Raw genomic sequence first — 16,122 nt, 5'->3', positions numbered from 1 at the left:
GATATCAAGAGAAAACAGCCAGCCCATCTAACATACAGATTTTCTGTGATTTATGAAAAAAGTCTTAAAATGTAACATGCGTAGAGTACAGAAGTGGAACGCAATAAGTGGCAATAACGGCTCCAAACAGATGCAGGAAAACTACCCGAAGTGCAGCTTTCTTCTTCTTCTTCTGCGTTTACTCGTATGCACACGAGTGGGCTTTTACGTGTATGACCGTTTTTACCCCGCCATGTAGGCAGCCATACTCCATTTTTGGGGGTGTGCATGCTGGGTATGTTCTTGTTTCCATAACCCATCAATTGCTGACATGGATTACAGGATCTTTAACGTGCGTATCTGATCTTCTGCTTGCATATACACACGAAGGGGGTTCAGGCACTAGCAGGTCTGCACATATGTTGACCTGGGAGATCGGAAAAAACTCCACCCTTTACTCACCAGGCGCCGTCACCATGATTCGAACCCGGGATCCTCAGATTGACAGTCCAACGCTTTAACCACTCGGCTATTGCGCCCGTCAGTGCAGCTTTCATTTTGTCCTCCTGTCTCTCTTTCTACATACATACAAAATGCAACTGGTATTTTAGCTTGCGCAGTTGTGTTGTAAACTCCTTCACTATGGAATTTAATTAGATTCATGATTGCATTCTTCTTCAATCAAACTGTGTAAATCCCCTTTTCTGTTACTGGCCAGGAAATAATTCACTGACATTGATTGTAATTTGCATCTTTCAGGTACACATTTTCTTTGGGTGGGTTTGTGGAATAAACTTAAGCAAATATCACTGGTATACATACACACACACACATATATGTATATATAAACAGCATCAACAACAAAAAACAACCAACAAACACAAAAAACCCAGAAAGGCTGCTGTTAACAGAAGACAGACTCTCAAGACTTACTTTTGGAAGTGGTGTTATTGAGAATGCCCACTCTACATAATTGTAAATGTATTAACTGTATGTTTATATTTTTGTATTATTTTTTTGTGTGAGAGTGTGCATACATACATGTGTGTGTGGGTGTACAGAAGATATGTAAATCTATGGTTCCCTTCCCTCCACCTTTGTTTTTATAAAAACTAACTTTGTTACAGCTAACCACACACACACACACACAGACACAGACACATCAGTATGCACAAGGAAACAGTCTTCTGCTGATGCTCAATGCATTTATTTCAACTTTCAAGTACATTCAATCCTGGACATTAACAATTATACATGATCCATGAACTTTCACAGAAATGCAACAAACATGGTGAGATAGACTGTTCATGGCGTATATAAAGAAGGTGAACCAAGCACATAAAACTGTTTAAAAAAACCAACTTTTTAATTATTTTTTTAAACAATTTTCAGTCTTCAGGCCACACATAGGAAGTGATAGGGGGGAAGGGATAAAAGGACTTAGACAAGAAAAAGAGCAGGCCTTGTTTGCGAAAAACAATTTTAGCAGCAATACGTTTGCTAAGTGTTAAGAATTTTCTAAAGTCTGTGCTAATTCCATAAGAAAATACTTAATGCTTAGCTAACTGCTCTGCTAAGATCGCTTTCAAGTGCAAGCCAGTTGAGGGACAAACTGTATCAAATCCCACAAAAAAATGAAAACAGGGGGAAAACAATCCTGAAGCATGAATCTGCTGCCTTTTAACTAAGGGCTGGTTTACAGGAAGGTTGGAACAACTGGTGAAAAAAAACAAAAACAAAAACAAAAAACACTAGCAAAAAACAAAACAACCACAAACCTTTACACAGAGGTACTAACCAGAACAGACTTGCCTAATTTTAATATGGGAAGGTGAATGGAATGAAAAAAAACAACCCCAAAACCAACAAAAAACAAAACACCCAAACTTTTTTTTTTTGTTTTGGAAAAACAGTACAACAGTAAACATTCTGATGGTGTTACTTTAATAAAACAACATTTTGGCCAGTCTGTCAAGTGTTCGCAAGGTCCTTCAATCAATGGTCTAGGTATTGTTGGATATAATCAAATGTGATTCTTTCTGGGGCTCATGACTGAAGCTAATCACACTGTTTAGACACAGAATCCTCCACTTACATTTTGTTAACATTACAATAATGGGGCACATTGTTTTGGAGAAAAACATTTAACAATATCAAAGGATCAGCTCAACCCGTGAATAATAAAAGGTGCAATTTAACTCTTCCTTCATTCATAATCAGAAATATGCAAAAAGGTGGGTTTTTTTTCATCAGGTCAAAAGAGCCATCCAGGTATAATTTGTTCCACCTGTGAGCAGCGTGATGAGAAGCTATTATGACAATATTAATCATTAGATTGTTGGCATATGTTCTACATTACTATTGATTACCAATATTTTACACTGTTTACGTTGCCAGTGGTCACAGTATGAAACACTTGTGCTTTTTGAAAAAAAAAAAAAAAAAAATCACAGACATGGGTGAAAAAAAAAAAAAAAAAAAAAAGTACACACACACAAATAATTGATATAATGAAAGTATTATATATTGCCAGGCCCACTGAAAATTTTTACATGGGAGTAGGCAATTTTTCTGTTCTCATCTGTCAATAATGAAATCTTTTTTTGTTTTCATCTGTCACTTACGGAATCTTTGTTTTCATCTGCCCCATGACCATCATGATCCTTCCTATAACTATACGATTCCAAGAAATTCTGACACCAAGAAAATGCTAGTCAATACAACAAAGAAACATACAAAATCTTTATTCATTGCTCAAGACAAAAAAAAAAAAAAAAAAAAAAAGTATTGAAAATATTATATACAATGAACTTCATGTGTCAAAAGGAGTCTGCTGTAGAGAACCAAAGCCATGCTTTTAAACTTGTACACTGCAACCACATATTAAAAAACAAAACAAAACACTTTTTATCTATAACCTTAAGCCTGTAAACTCCCATACATCCAATAATGGCGACATTGAAGTAAACTTCTTTAAACTAAGCTTTATTGTATTCCCTTCTTGCCTGGAAAATTCCTCCATTTCTGTTCTTCTATCATTAATATTTGAGAACAATAATAATTATGATAATAATAATAACAACATAAATAATAACAATAATAAAAAGAACCAGTTCCATTCAATCAATATACAGAAGACTTCACTCAACAACAATGCAAAAGTTAGTCTTTAAATCTCCAAGTTCTGGGAGCAACGCTGATACTAGTGATAGGCAGACCTGTTTGCTCTTGAGACTGGCATATTCTGCTGCCTCTGGTCTGATGCTAAGAAAGAAATGCTTATGTATTATATGCAAATTATGAACAAAAAACACTCTCCACTGAACTAACCCCACCCCCACATACCAACAACCTTCTCCCCTATAAGACGAAAAAGGGAGAGGGGAGGGGAGGAAATACATGGATAATTTTTGTATGCATCTTCTAGTGTGTCTCTCAAAGCCCACCAGTAACTGTCATTCCTATAAAAAAAAAAAATTACCTTTGGATCAGATCACTCATGTGACATATGCACTGCAGGAATTAGTAATTAAATATTAACACATCATACCAGGTTTTGTATGGAATCCAACATGGCACAAGATAATTTTGGTTCTCAAGAAAGTGCCCATTTTAAAAAAAAATTTTGTACAAAAAAGGTATTTCAGTAAAAGAATAATAACAAGTCTTGTTGATGGAGCTGTTAAGCTGAAATCAAAACAGAGACATTCATGACTTCTTTGTTTTTTAAAAATAATATCTTTAAAGTGCCTTGGCTTTGTCTGCTTGTCAAACACACATATATGCAGCTTCAAGTTTGATCTCTCTCTTTACACATGCACATGATGAGTCCTAGAAATCAACAAAACAAATACTTTTGTAAAGCCATCAATGATCAAACTACTCAACTTGTTTCCATAAAAGTTATTTACGAACAAATGTACATAACTCCATGTTAATAATACTGCTTGTCATTCAATTCAAATTCAATTCAGTTACAGAAGAAGTCACCTGAAAACTCATTAGGGACAGGGGAACTAACTCCTCACAATTTTCTGGGTGAATTTGTTCCTTTGTTCCTATTGTGATTATGTACCTGTGTGCTAAGTGATTGGAGATAAATATCCTAGTACTGTAGCAGCAACTGCTCTTTGCAAAAAGGAGTGTGTCTTCAGCTTTTCCTTTACAGGTTACGTTTGGAAAATGACAGCTTCACATTTGATTTTTCATCACAGAAATAAACATACTGGGAGACAACAAAAATGAAACTAGCAAAGGTATATATATATATATATATTTTTTTTTTTATGTTGTTCAAGCATCTGAATAAAAAGAAAACGACTACCAAAACTCTCACTGACTTTCAGAAAATTATTCTGTGTTCGCCTACTTCAGATCTGAAATACATACGTTGCTGTCAGTCAACGGGATTTGGAGGACTATCCACTCCATGTATGCTTCATGCTGGTTCTAAGTTTAAGAGTTGTAAAAACACATGGTACAACAAAAGTAACCCCGTCAGCCAGGTCACAGGGTATCTGGCTGCTGATATCTGGAATTTCACTGTTTGCCTGAGCAAAAACAAAAGAAAGGGAGCGAGTGTGTGTGTGTGTGTGTGTGTGTGCGAGACAGGGACAGTTGAATGAAGGACATGCATTTATAGTAGCTAGTATAAAACAAAATGCTGTGTTCATCATTTCAAACAAAGTAATCCGCTCATGACCTATCAGTGCAAAAAGAAAATGACTGATAAGCAAGATGGGTACTAGGAATATGTAAACTACTGCACACACACACACACACATACACATGCAAGCATGAACAGAAATGTCTTGCACTATTCAGCTTTTCATCTGGAGCTATGGTATGAAGCCTAGGCTGACCAAGTAGGTAGCAGGAGGTACCAATAGATCAGATTCTTTTCCAATCTCTTGCAGCCAGAAATAGGTTCTCTTGACTCCTGACAGACTGCCTTCACCTCTACACGCCATCTCGTTCTCTACGATTGGCTTCGGATCCACTCTGTTTACGCATACCCAGATTCAAACACTTGACTGTTGGCCACCGTTTTTTCTGTCTCTGGACCTTGCAATTGGAATGAACTTCTTCTTTCACTTCGTCAGGTCTCTGCACTCAGTTCTTTCAAGTCTGGCCCTAAAACCCACCTCTTCCCAAAATAGTCTCCCTTCCCTGCCTCTTCCTTGTCTTCAGTTTTAGAGTTATGCATGTGTGTGAATGACTGGTGCAAAAGCGCTTTGATTTGTCTCTGCACAAGATTCAGCGCTATATAAATACCATTATTATTATTATTATGTTATTATTTGTCAGTCAAGCTAAAGCGGGAGTGGCCAGACAGAAAACTGTCCAACTGTGTGACTGCTTTTTGTCTAGGGTACTTCAACAATTCTGCTGATCAGCATTACTGGTAGTGGTAGTGATAATATATTGCATTCAAACTGTACACTGAATGGGAAGTTTTGTTATTGCCTTCCCTACGCCCCATCACAAAAATATTTTATGTATCAATCAACATAAAATGTTTCAAAGTGAACCTGGAAACTCCCGTTAAAAAAAATCAGTTCAATATTCACGCTTTTGCTGTATTTTAATGAAAAGTAATAATAATTATTGATGTTGAAAAAAAAATGAAAAAAAAAAACGAAACAAAATGAAAATCCCCAAACAAAAACAATGTACCTAGTGTGAGAAAAGTATAACTGTTTATTTCAATTACATGTTGTTAAGAGTACCAATACCTTTTTTTTCCTTCTTTTTTTCTCTCTCCATTACATTGAAAATGATTCTCCTTTGAGAAAGGGAAAAGGCTTCTCTCTTTCCAGCAGAACATGTAAAAACAAGACACATTTTCCTTGGGAGGGAAGGGAGGGAGGGGGGGTGGAATGGGTGAAACATCTCAAACAGTTGGCAACTGCACAACGTAAAGTGTCAAATACCTATCCACACACAACTGACACTGAAAAGAAAACTGAAAGATTGATGAGACGTATGAGAGCTGGGAAGTGTGAGCAGAGGTATGGAGGCAGTGGGAAGGGAGGTTAGGGGAGAAAAGAAAATGATGAGAGAAAAAAAACAATTAAATAAAAAAAGAAGAAAAAACAAAAAACAAAAAAAACACAACAACCTTCAACTGAGTCCAACTCCAAGTCTACTTTTCAAGGGAGTTCAAGTCCTACTTTTTAGCGAGTTTGATGGTCTTCTTTGGGGGCTGCCACCGGAGGCAGACTGTGTCCACGGTGATAGGCGGCCGCTTATACTGGGCACTCTTGAGGTGCTCTTCCACCAGCTTGGGGGTGACGCACACAACGTGCTGCCCCTTCCAGTATTTCACCATGTTCATTGTCTGCAGGGTGCTGATGATGTCGTTCTGCGAGATGGAGGTCATCTGTGACAGGTCCTTGATGGAGAAGGTGCCACGCATGTCCCGCAGGATGTCCAACAGCACCCAAGACCAGTAGCTGCGGTAGCTCAGCTTGCCCAGGTCTGACAGAGGCTTCTCCGGGGACCCCACGCAGCCCTCCAGCAGGGACAGCTGGTAGCTGAAGGCGATGAGGAACTTGCCGTAGCCCTTGCGCTGGAAAGGCGGCAGGGTCAGGATGCATGCCACGTTGTTCCCGTCGGGCGACTCCTTCTCCTTGGAGAAGTAGCCCACTAGGTGGCAGCCCTGCCGGTCCACCTCTGTCAGGATGTAGAACATGAAGGGCTCCACGTCGAAGTAGAGGGTCTTGTGGTCCAGGAACAGCTTGGCCAGCAGGCACAAGTTCTGACAGTACAGCTTGGCCTCCCGCCCATCCACCTCGTACAGGGAGATGGACCCTTTGCGGTAGATCTCGCTGCCCGGGGGGTGGCGCCACGTGCACTGCGACTGGTGGTAGCGGAATGACCGCTCTAGCTTCATGTACTTCAAACAGTACTCACACACCCACAGCTTGGACTGTTTCCCGTACTCCTCCGGGTAGGGGGAGAAGTACCAGGCGTCGATTTCGTATTTGCCGATCTGGATCTTGTCGATGTACTTGACTTTGGTGATTGCCTCATGCTCTTTCTCCAGAGCGGCTGTTGTGGGGTCCATTTCTGCGTAGGATTTCTGCACATGGTTGATCTCGTCATGTCGTCGCTTCTGGTTGCGGGTGATCTTGCGGTCTGTGCCATCGGTGAGGTCTGTCAGGTTGAAGGTCAGGTCCTTTTCTTTGCTCTGGAGGTCTTCTACTTTGGCGTTGAGGTCAAATCTGGATAAGCCAAAAATATCATGTTATGTCTTGATATTGTGGATATTGTGTTAAAACAGACTGAACTTAACCCGTAAGCTGCCAACATGACCGGTTAACCGATCATACTGAAGTTGCAACCAGATTGCATACATAGTAGGTTAACCTGTCATCGGGCCTTCTGAATCCTCCTTCAGTCTGAAAGAGAAATAGCATCATAACTGTTGTCCAACCCTGAAGAAGACTGCATTTCAGTCATGAATGAATATGAACACAGTCCTAATATGGTATGATGTATGGCTCTTGGTGGGTACAGGGTGGAGATTTTTTCCAATCTCCCAGGTCAACATATGTGCAGACCTGCTAGTGCCTGAACCCCCTTCATGTGTATACACACGCAGAAGATCAAATACGCAGAAGATCAAATACGCAGGTTAAAGATCCTTTGATCCATGTCAGCATTTGGTGGGTTATGGAAACAAGAACATACCCAGCATGCACTGCCCCCTCCCCCGAAAACAGAGTATTTCTGCCTACATGGCGGGGTAAATAAACAAAATGGTCAAACATATAAAATGTTACACGTCTGTATGAGTATACATGTGTGTGTGTGTGTGGCTGCAACATGACTGAATGACACAAGAAACAAATGATGAGTGCCCAATGGCAACTGTCAGTTGGCTCTACTCAGGTAGGAAGTCTGCTGAGCAAATAACTCCGTATTTGTAAAGTGCGCAGAGCCTGGTCTTCGACTGAGGATAGGTGCTATATATATATAAGTATCATATCAGAGTATAATATCATAGTATGCATCAAAACTTTGACCAACTGCCACCCTAATCAGGAGACGAGCACAAACATTGCTGATGACATGAGCCTCATTCAAGTCACTGGTCAACTTCAGGCAAGCAAAGTTTGATTATAAAAACCCAGATAACAGATTAATTATACTGCAGACACTGACTGGTCTGAGTTTGACACATACAGCTGCATATGGCGAGCCTGAAAATGTTGAAACAGTTCTTCTTCTTTTGGATGGGTAGCCAACATCAACTTGTCAATGAATCTGCTACACAAATTCTTTTCCGGTGGGTGGTTCTGAGTGGGCTGTTTTAGTTAGTAGGATTAGGAGGATTGTGGGGACGGGGTGGGGAGGGGGGTAGTTTGCTGTTGTTTGGAGCTGGTCAGAGGTTTGCCACCCTGGCCTGGAAGGCTGCCAGAGATGGCACAGTGGTGGCTTCAGTGGGCAAGTTGTTCCATTCTAGGATGGTTCTTGGAAAGAATGTCATCTGCCGGTACTGTGTCCTGTTGGATGGAATGTCGTATTGCAGTGGGTGGGACTTTCTAGTTATGTTTCTAGTTCATGTGCAACCTAGGGGGCAGTAAATGATGAACATCTGACTGAGTGCCTGATGAATGCCTAACCTACTGCAGTAGTCAGCTCTAACATAGTGCAGTACTTAGCATCACAAACTAATGTAGTAATGACTATGATTATGAATATGATGATGTGGAGTTATTGCTAATATAACTATTAATTCTAAATTTATAACAGTAACTGTGGAAATTTCAGAGCTGAGCTAGTTAGTATTCTAACCTATGGCCAAATAGATTGACTGAAACCATCAGTTGAACTATTGCCATGGGTATCACACATAATAATAATAATAATAATAATAGATAGTACTTGTATGGTGCAAACTCCCCATGTAATGGGCTCTAAGCACCTTACATGAAACAACACATGTGATATATACAATAATGCATAATAACATACCTCTGCACATGAAAAAACAAGACATACAGGATATAGTGATATACACTAAGATGATACTACAAACTGCAGGTATGAATAATCATACACACACACACACACACGACAAAAATACCCTACACATGCACACACACACACATGCTTGTGCACACACATGCTTGTGCACACACAAACATCCACCCACAGACACAGACACACTGCATGATGATTTCAGTGGAGGGTCAAGTGTGGTAGGCAGCAGGAGGAATAATAATAATAATGGATACTTATATAGCACACTATCCAGAAATCTGCTCTAGGTGCTTTACAAAAACGCTTTGTTAACATAAAACATTACATCTATGTTACATACACACACACCAAAATATGACTACACACACACACACTGCGTACATACATTTTAACAATACATGTGTATCTAACAGCTACCCTAACATATACGCACACATAGGCAGGCACAAACTTACATAAACACACGCGCACACAATACACATTCATATACATGCGTGTAGTTATGTACACATACATATGTATACATACACAGTCAAGCACAGGCAACGCAAAGGAAGTGGACCTGCCACAATCGAACTTACTGCTGAGGGAAAAGGTGACATGAATTAGCTATGCTTCATCACACCAAAAGGCCTGTTTGAATAGATGGGTTTTCAAGTTTGTTTTGAAAGAGGGCAGTGTTGGTAAGTGAGAGAGATCCAGAGGAAGAGAATTCGAGACAGAAGGTGCTTGATACTGAAAAACCCTTTGGCCAAATGACTTTGAAGAGGTAAGTATAAAGGACAGAAGATAAGTGTGTGGGGAGAGATCCTTCAAAGTAGCTTAAAGCTAATAAGGCAATTTTGTACCGAATTCTGTACTGGATGGGCAACCAATGATGTTAACGTAAAAGTGGGCTAATGTGGTCCTTTTTTGACTTTCTGAAAATGATTCTTGCAGCATTGTTCAATTTTATGAATTCTGTTATGATTTCTGTCAGTTCAGCTGTATAAGAGTCAGGCTGGATTGACACAAGTTTACAGTAGTGTACACACCCTCCTAAAAATATATATTCAGTGTATTCTTATTACCCTTTTATTTTTTTATTTATTCATTTTATCTTGTATGGTTTCAAAATTGAAAAAAAAAGTGTTGTTGTATTAAATTACTTAATATATAGACGTCATGGATCATCGCTACTACTCGCTGCGTCCCACACCACCTGGTGCAAAGTTTATTATTCATCTCTGTATTATTAAACGAGTGAACGAGTTATTTTCGTATCTTATTCCGCTATTCTAAGCCTGTGTGTTCCACAGCCTGTTCTTCTGGCGGACTACAGGGCAGTCAATGAAGGGACAGTCTGCAATGGAGTGTGTATGTGCCTCGTCTTTGTTTTGAAACGTTCATTCTCACCTGTCTAACTCTATCCACTCGTCAAGGCGTCGGTTGAAGCCTTCGTAATGTACGTAGTACTCGAAAGCGCCGCTCCCCTCTCCTGGTTGCTCAGTGGGCCGAATCTGGATGATTTCGGCAGAATGCCATGCGTTGTCAGATCTTTGCACAAGAAAATGATCACCAATGTCAGGCAAGTTATCACCCTTCTGCCCATTTTTGATGTTTTCGTCGCCGTGCTTGCGTTCGTCAGCCATGTCTGTAAACCTTCCCGCGCGTTCACACGCACAACTTTCAATCAGAATGACGGCGTTGCCCGATGTCTACTGTATGTAAACAATGCCAAAAACGGATTATGCGTCTCTTAGATAAAAGCAACGAAGCAAATAAACATGTACAAGTGAACTATTTTAAAGTAAATAGTGAAATCGTGAATCGTATGGAACAAAAATGTCTTCCCTCCGCCTAAAAACGTCTAATTACCGTCATTGGTGTGAAAAGTGCGAAACTGACGCGAATGTGATCATCCGTTTCATCCGTTTGACGTCCACAGTCATCATGTTGACTCTTCTGACGTTTCCTGATTTGTTCGCTGCCACGGACTTATAATGGCACTCTATATAATTATGTCATACCATATGATAATAGAAGATACCACACAGGACATTGAAAAATGTCAAAGTGAGAAAGACCTTGGCATAATTTTTGATAATAAACTATCATTTGACGAACATATACAGAATATAATAAATAAAGCCAACCAGATGATAGGAATAATTAAGAGAACATTTACCTATTTAGATAAAGATGTATTTCTTAAACTGTATAAAGCATTGGTTAGATCACAAGTGGAATATTGTGTAGCACCCGTGCCTCAAGAGACAATCCATAGCTATATAAAGGGTACAAAGAAGAGCAACTAAGTTATTAAAAGAATGCAAATCTATGAGCTATCAACAGAGACTTATATACTTAAATCTGCATTCATTAAAGGGTAGAAGGCTAAGAGGGGATTTAATAGAAACATACAAAATGTTAAATTGCTATAATGAAGTCAATGTGAATAATATTTTTAGAATGTCAGATTATGAGAGTACAAGAAATTCAATGATGAAAATTTGTAAAGAGCACTGTAATACTAACCTAAGGAAAAATTCATTAGCTAATAGAATTGCACATATATGGAATGCACTACCTATCGAAACTAAACTTGCACCAAATACTAATGTGTTCAAAAATCTCCTTGACATGAACATCAATTTAAAAGAAAAATTTACAGACTTTGATGAGTGATTTACAGAACATGTAAAAGAAAACATATGTATCCCACAAATAAAAGGAGACCAATATTGAAGGGGACATAAAAAAGGCCACGAGGCCTAGGCAGTCAAAATGCCAGTCCCTACACTACTACTACAACTACTTTGAGGCGATACCTGTGTAACGACAGCAGCCTACTACTAAACTGTTGAAGATTTTCCATCCCTTTCACCACTTTTGCAATAAACATAGACATTTATCATTCATACAAAACATGACACAGTTAAAAACAATAAAACACTTTCCCCCCTGTCTAGGATGGTTATAAATATTACTTTAACATGAAGGTACGTACATTTAATCAACTTTAGCATTGAAGTAGTCAACATAATGTGGGACACAACAGGAGCCTCTGAATAAAATTGAGAGCAATAGCAATGATAATAATAATTATGATATATTATTAGGGAGTCAAGCAGGTTAAAAAGTGACCTAATTTAGCAAATATTTGGTGCATAATTAATCAGCATTACTGTAAGTTATCTGTAGCACTCACCATGGAAGTAGTATTTAAAAGCATACTGACCAAAAATTAACTGAAACAAAGTATAAACTTGTCAGACAGTGAAAAGGCATTTTCACATATGATTTTCTATGTACATTTTTCCACAAAAATCACCAGTGCCAAAGCAAAATTAGTTTGATTCTTTAAAAGTGTGTCTTCACATGATTTTGTCCAAATTTGACAATGACACAGACCCACTGATATTTACTTGGAAAAGAATTATGATATGAAAATGTGTGCCGCTAGAGAGCAGTGCTCCCTAAAAGGATATCCTTCCATATGGGAATTGTACTCATTTTAACTTTAAGGATATCCTTCCATATGAGGATACTTCTTAGAGGATATACTTCTGTTTGGGGACTGTTCTTAAAGGAAATATCCTTCCATATAGGGATTGCACTCATGTTTAAGGATATCCTTCTGTTTGGGGGGTGGTTCTTAAAGGATATCCTTCCATATGGGGATTGCACTCATGTAAAAGGATATATATATATATATATATATATATATATATATATTATCTGTCCATATGGGGATTGGACTTAAAGGATATCCTACCACTGTACCGGATGGGGATTATCCTCACATGAATGGGGATAGTGCACAAAGAATTGATTCAAATGTTCTTTGCGCATAATTATATTGATAAAGATAATTAGATATCCTTCATATGGTGATTCCATATAAAGGATAGCCTTCCTGATGCTCATTGCACCTTTCATCTTACATTATTGTTTTCTATTTTGGGTCTCTGGTTTTTAAGCATATATATATCATGTGTTTTAAGTGAATGTTATCTGGAAAAGAATTCTCATGGAAGAGCACATCTCCCATTTAATCACTAGTTATACAAACTATGCAAACAGGTTCAACTATTTTTTTTAATGCCTCTCTCTCTTTGAAGTCTTTCTGTCTCTCTCCCTCCCTCCCTCTGTCTCACGGGCGCAATAGCTGAATGGTTAAAGCTTAGGACTTACTGAGGGTCCTGGGTTCAAATCTTGGTTACGGCGCCTGGTGGGTAAAGGGTGGAGATTTTTCCTATCTCCCAGGTCAACATAATGTGCAGACCTGCAAGTGCCTGAAACCACTTCATGTGTATACACACACAGAAGATCAAATACGCATGTTAAAGATCCTGTAATCCATGTCAGCATTTGGTGAGTTATGGAAACAAGAACACACCCAGCATGCATACCCTTGAATAGAGAATATGGCTGCCTACATGGCAGGGTAAATAAACAAAAAACCGGTCATAAGTAAAAAATGTTACATGTCTGAGTGTTTGTGTGCGTGCCTGAAATCTGATTGAATGACACAGGAAATGAATGATGAGCGCCCAGTGGTAGCGATCAGTCGGTTTTACTCAGGTAGGCAGCCTGTTGTGCAAATGACCCCGTCTTTGTAAAGCGCTTAGAGCTTGGTCCCCAACCAAGGATAGGCGTGATATAAGTATCCATATCAATCACTCTCCTCCTCTCCCTCCCGTCTCTCTCTGTTGTATCCATCCACTTACCTATGTCTGAAGCCATGATTAAATTAAAGCCCCTCTGCTTTTAACACAGGTTCCATCCCTGCTGGCTAAATCACCTGACCAGGATGCTTGCTGCCATTGAGCTTCCTCCACACTGTTTCTGCAGTCTGTTTCCTGTCCAATGGGCTTCATTTACAAGGTGTGTACACAAATCTTTCCTCCTACTTTCACTCATCTTTTTTTTCTTGTCATGACTTCATAGAGGCTCTCTGTTCCTCTGTCTGCTTCTGTCTGTGTTGATTTCCCCCTCTCTCCATCTTCTCTCTCTCTCTAAATCTCTTTATACATCTCTCTCTCTCTGGCTATTAGGCATTTAGAATATAAAAATTCCCAATAAGTTAATCAGCTATCACCCAGTTATTCCAGCCAGCAGTGTGGTGACTGCCATGAAAAAGAAATGTGAAAGAATGTCTGTGGTGGTACCTGGAAACCAGTAATGTACTCTCTGCTGGTCAGGCTGGAATCAGACAGGTCCGCAGAAAAGATCAGGTTCTGTATCTGTTGCGGGACATTGAAGATGTCTTCCAGAGCAAGTGCTGATCTTCATGACCTGGGGGGGATCCTCAGAAAGCCTTAGACAGTGTATTGGTACCTCTATACAAAACATCGATAAACAGGACGGCACAGCTCCATGGACTCTCGCACTGGCCGTGATAGCAGAAAAAATACCCACAGGAAGCGTGGATTCATGTTATCACCAAGTCGGCCACCAACGCTTAAAAAATGAAGGAGCTGGCATCCTTAATTTCCCTGGAGGAAAGCTACTGCAAATTTCACCACAGGCATGAACTGTTCAAAATTGATTACAGAGCAGAGACAGAAGCACTCATGCTGACCACCTCCATGATTAAGGACTCCAAAGACTGATGCCGTCAAGTGGTCTTCCTGTTGGTTTCCCTCCCTCTAATCCAGGCCCTGGAGAATGACAGGCTTCCCTGTGTGATAAAAGCTCTGCAACAGGCCAGTAGACTGTGGCCAGTAGACCGTGAACAGTTTTCCAGTGGATCCCAGCCCACTGTAGAGTCCCAGAGGGTAGATGAACTAGCAAAAGCAGGAGTCCAGGAAGACCCAGAAGACAGTGCTATCAGTTACTTTGAGAAGAGGAGCATTATCAGGTCACTCCTGAAGCCACAAAGATTCTAGCATCTGTCCAAAGAGCAGCAAGTCCGTGATGAAGTCACATCCCAGCCCAGCTCAACACTCTCCTGAACACGTTCAGGCTGGCGCCCTCACCATCCTGCTTCTGCGTTCTAGAAGACCAGACAGCTGACCACGTCCTTCAGATGTGCCAACAGGCGGTGTGGTTTGGTGCAACTCCACTGAGGACCCAGATGTGCCAACAGGCGGTGTGGTTTGGTGCAACTCCATTGAGGACCCAGATGTGCCAACAGGCGGTGTGGTTTGGTGCAACTCCATTGAGGACCCAGATGTGCCAACAGGCGGTGCGGTTTGGTGCAACTCCATTGAGGACCAAGCTCTATGGCAGCTGACAGGACCTTGAGAAGACAGCTCTGTTTGTCACCAGATGCAGACTGTGTGTCAGTCAATGCAAAGAACAAGATCACAAGCATGGAAGTGCAGGGGAATCAAAACGAGTAAGCATGAGACAAAGGCCTGAAAAGCCCCATGTATGCAGGTTTTTTCTTCTTCTTTGTTTGATGACTGAGAGTGAAGGCAAAAAGTATGGTGCTGTGGAGGTAGAGGTAGATTGTTTGGTTTGATTATTTTTTTTGTCAAGCATAAAAAAAACCCAAAAAATAAACAAAACAAACAAAACAACAACAAAAAAACTGATCTGGTTTTCACAATAATTTGCCTTCTTCTTGTCTTTCAGTTTACTGTTTTTCTACTAAACAATTATTTATTTTGTCAGTGTTGCTTCATTTTATTTTAATGTTTTACACAATCCTAGGTCAGGCATTTAAGGCACCTGATCAGCATGTTGGATACATGCAAAGATCAGGAATCTACTGGTTTTCCCCAAAAGCACATTTGGTGTAAACTCCCCATATAATGGGCTCTAAGCGCCTCACATGGTGTAGCCTATATGGATCAGTCCTCATGCTTTGACATGTCCTTAAAACTGAAACTGATCTCCTGTTGTGTGCAGTCAGTGAAGGGAACGTCAGTGATGTGGCTGCAGTTCTTCCCCCTTCAATAACCAGCCGCTGATCACTGTTCCTCATGACGTCCGCTGATCCAGAATCCCCAGCTCTTTACACTTGAACACTGTGCTTGCTGTGTTCCTACATCGCTTTCATCCACAGACAGTAAGCAGGAATTTAATGTTTTGGTGTTATTATTCCCTTTTAAAGTAATAGCTCATAATGCGATATTACTCTCTTTTCCAAGCTATATCACTTAGAAGTTTGCATTTTTCTTGAATGACTGAATTTGGAATCTTAGCTGAACTCACTGGTTC

General features: G+C 40.0%; 1 protein-coding gene and 1 long non-coding RNA gene across 2 annotated transcripts; one reads left to right on the top strand and one right to left on the bottom strand.

Moving 5' to 3' along the window:
- Positions 1–1,170: 1,170 nt before the first annotated feature.
- LOC143296443 (histone acetyltransferase KAT8-like) lies at positions 1,171–10,784 on the bottom strand. The gene is made up of 2 exons (XM_076608376.1): positions 10,366–10,784; positions 1,171–7,205 (listed from the first exon to the last, which is right to left on the bottom strand). Exons 1-2 carry the CDS (start codon positions 10,599–10,601, stop codon positions 6,149–6,151), a joined length of 1,293 nt encoding a protein of 430 aa, XP_076464491.1. The 5' UTR covers positions 10,602–10,784; the 3' UTR covers positions 1,171–6,148.
- Positions 10,211–15,892, top strand: LOC143296444 (uncharacterized). Its single transcript, XR_013057142.1, has 3 exons — positions 10,211–10,326; positions 13,732–13,839; positions 15,811–15,892. It is a non-coding gene; the product is annotated as an uncharacterized LOC143296444 (long non-coding RNA).
- The last annotated feature ends 230 nt before the right edge of the window (positions 15,893–16,122 follow it).

This window comes from Babylonia areolata, chromosome 21, assembly GCF_041734735.1.
Source record: "Babylonia areolata isolate BAREFJ2019XMU chromosome 21, ASM4173473v1, whole genome shotgun sequence".
NCBI classification, from domain to species: Eukaryota; Metazoa; Mollusca; class Gastropoda; order Neogastropoda; family Buccinidae; genus Babylonia; species Babylonia areolata.
This window is presented reverse-complemented; position numbering and strand designations above follow the sequence as displayed.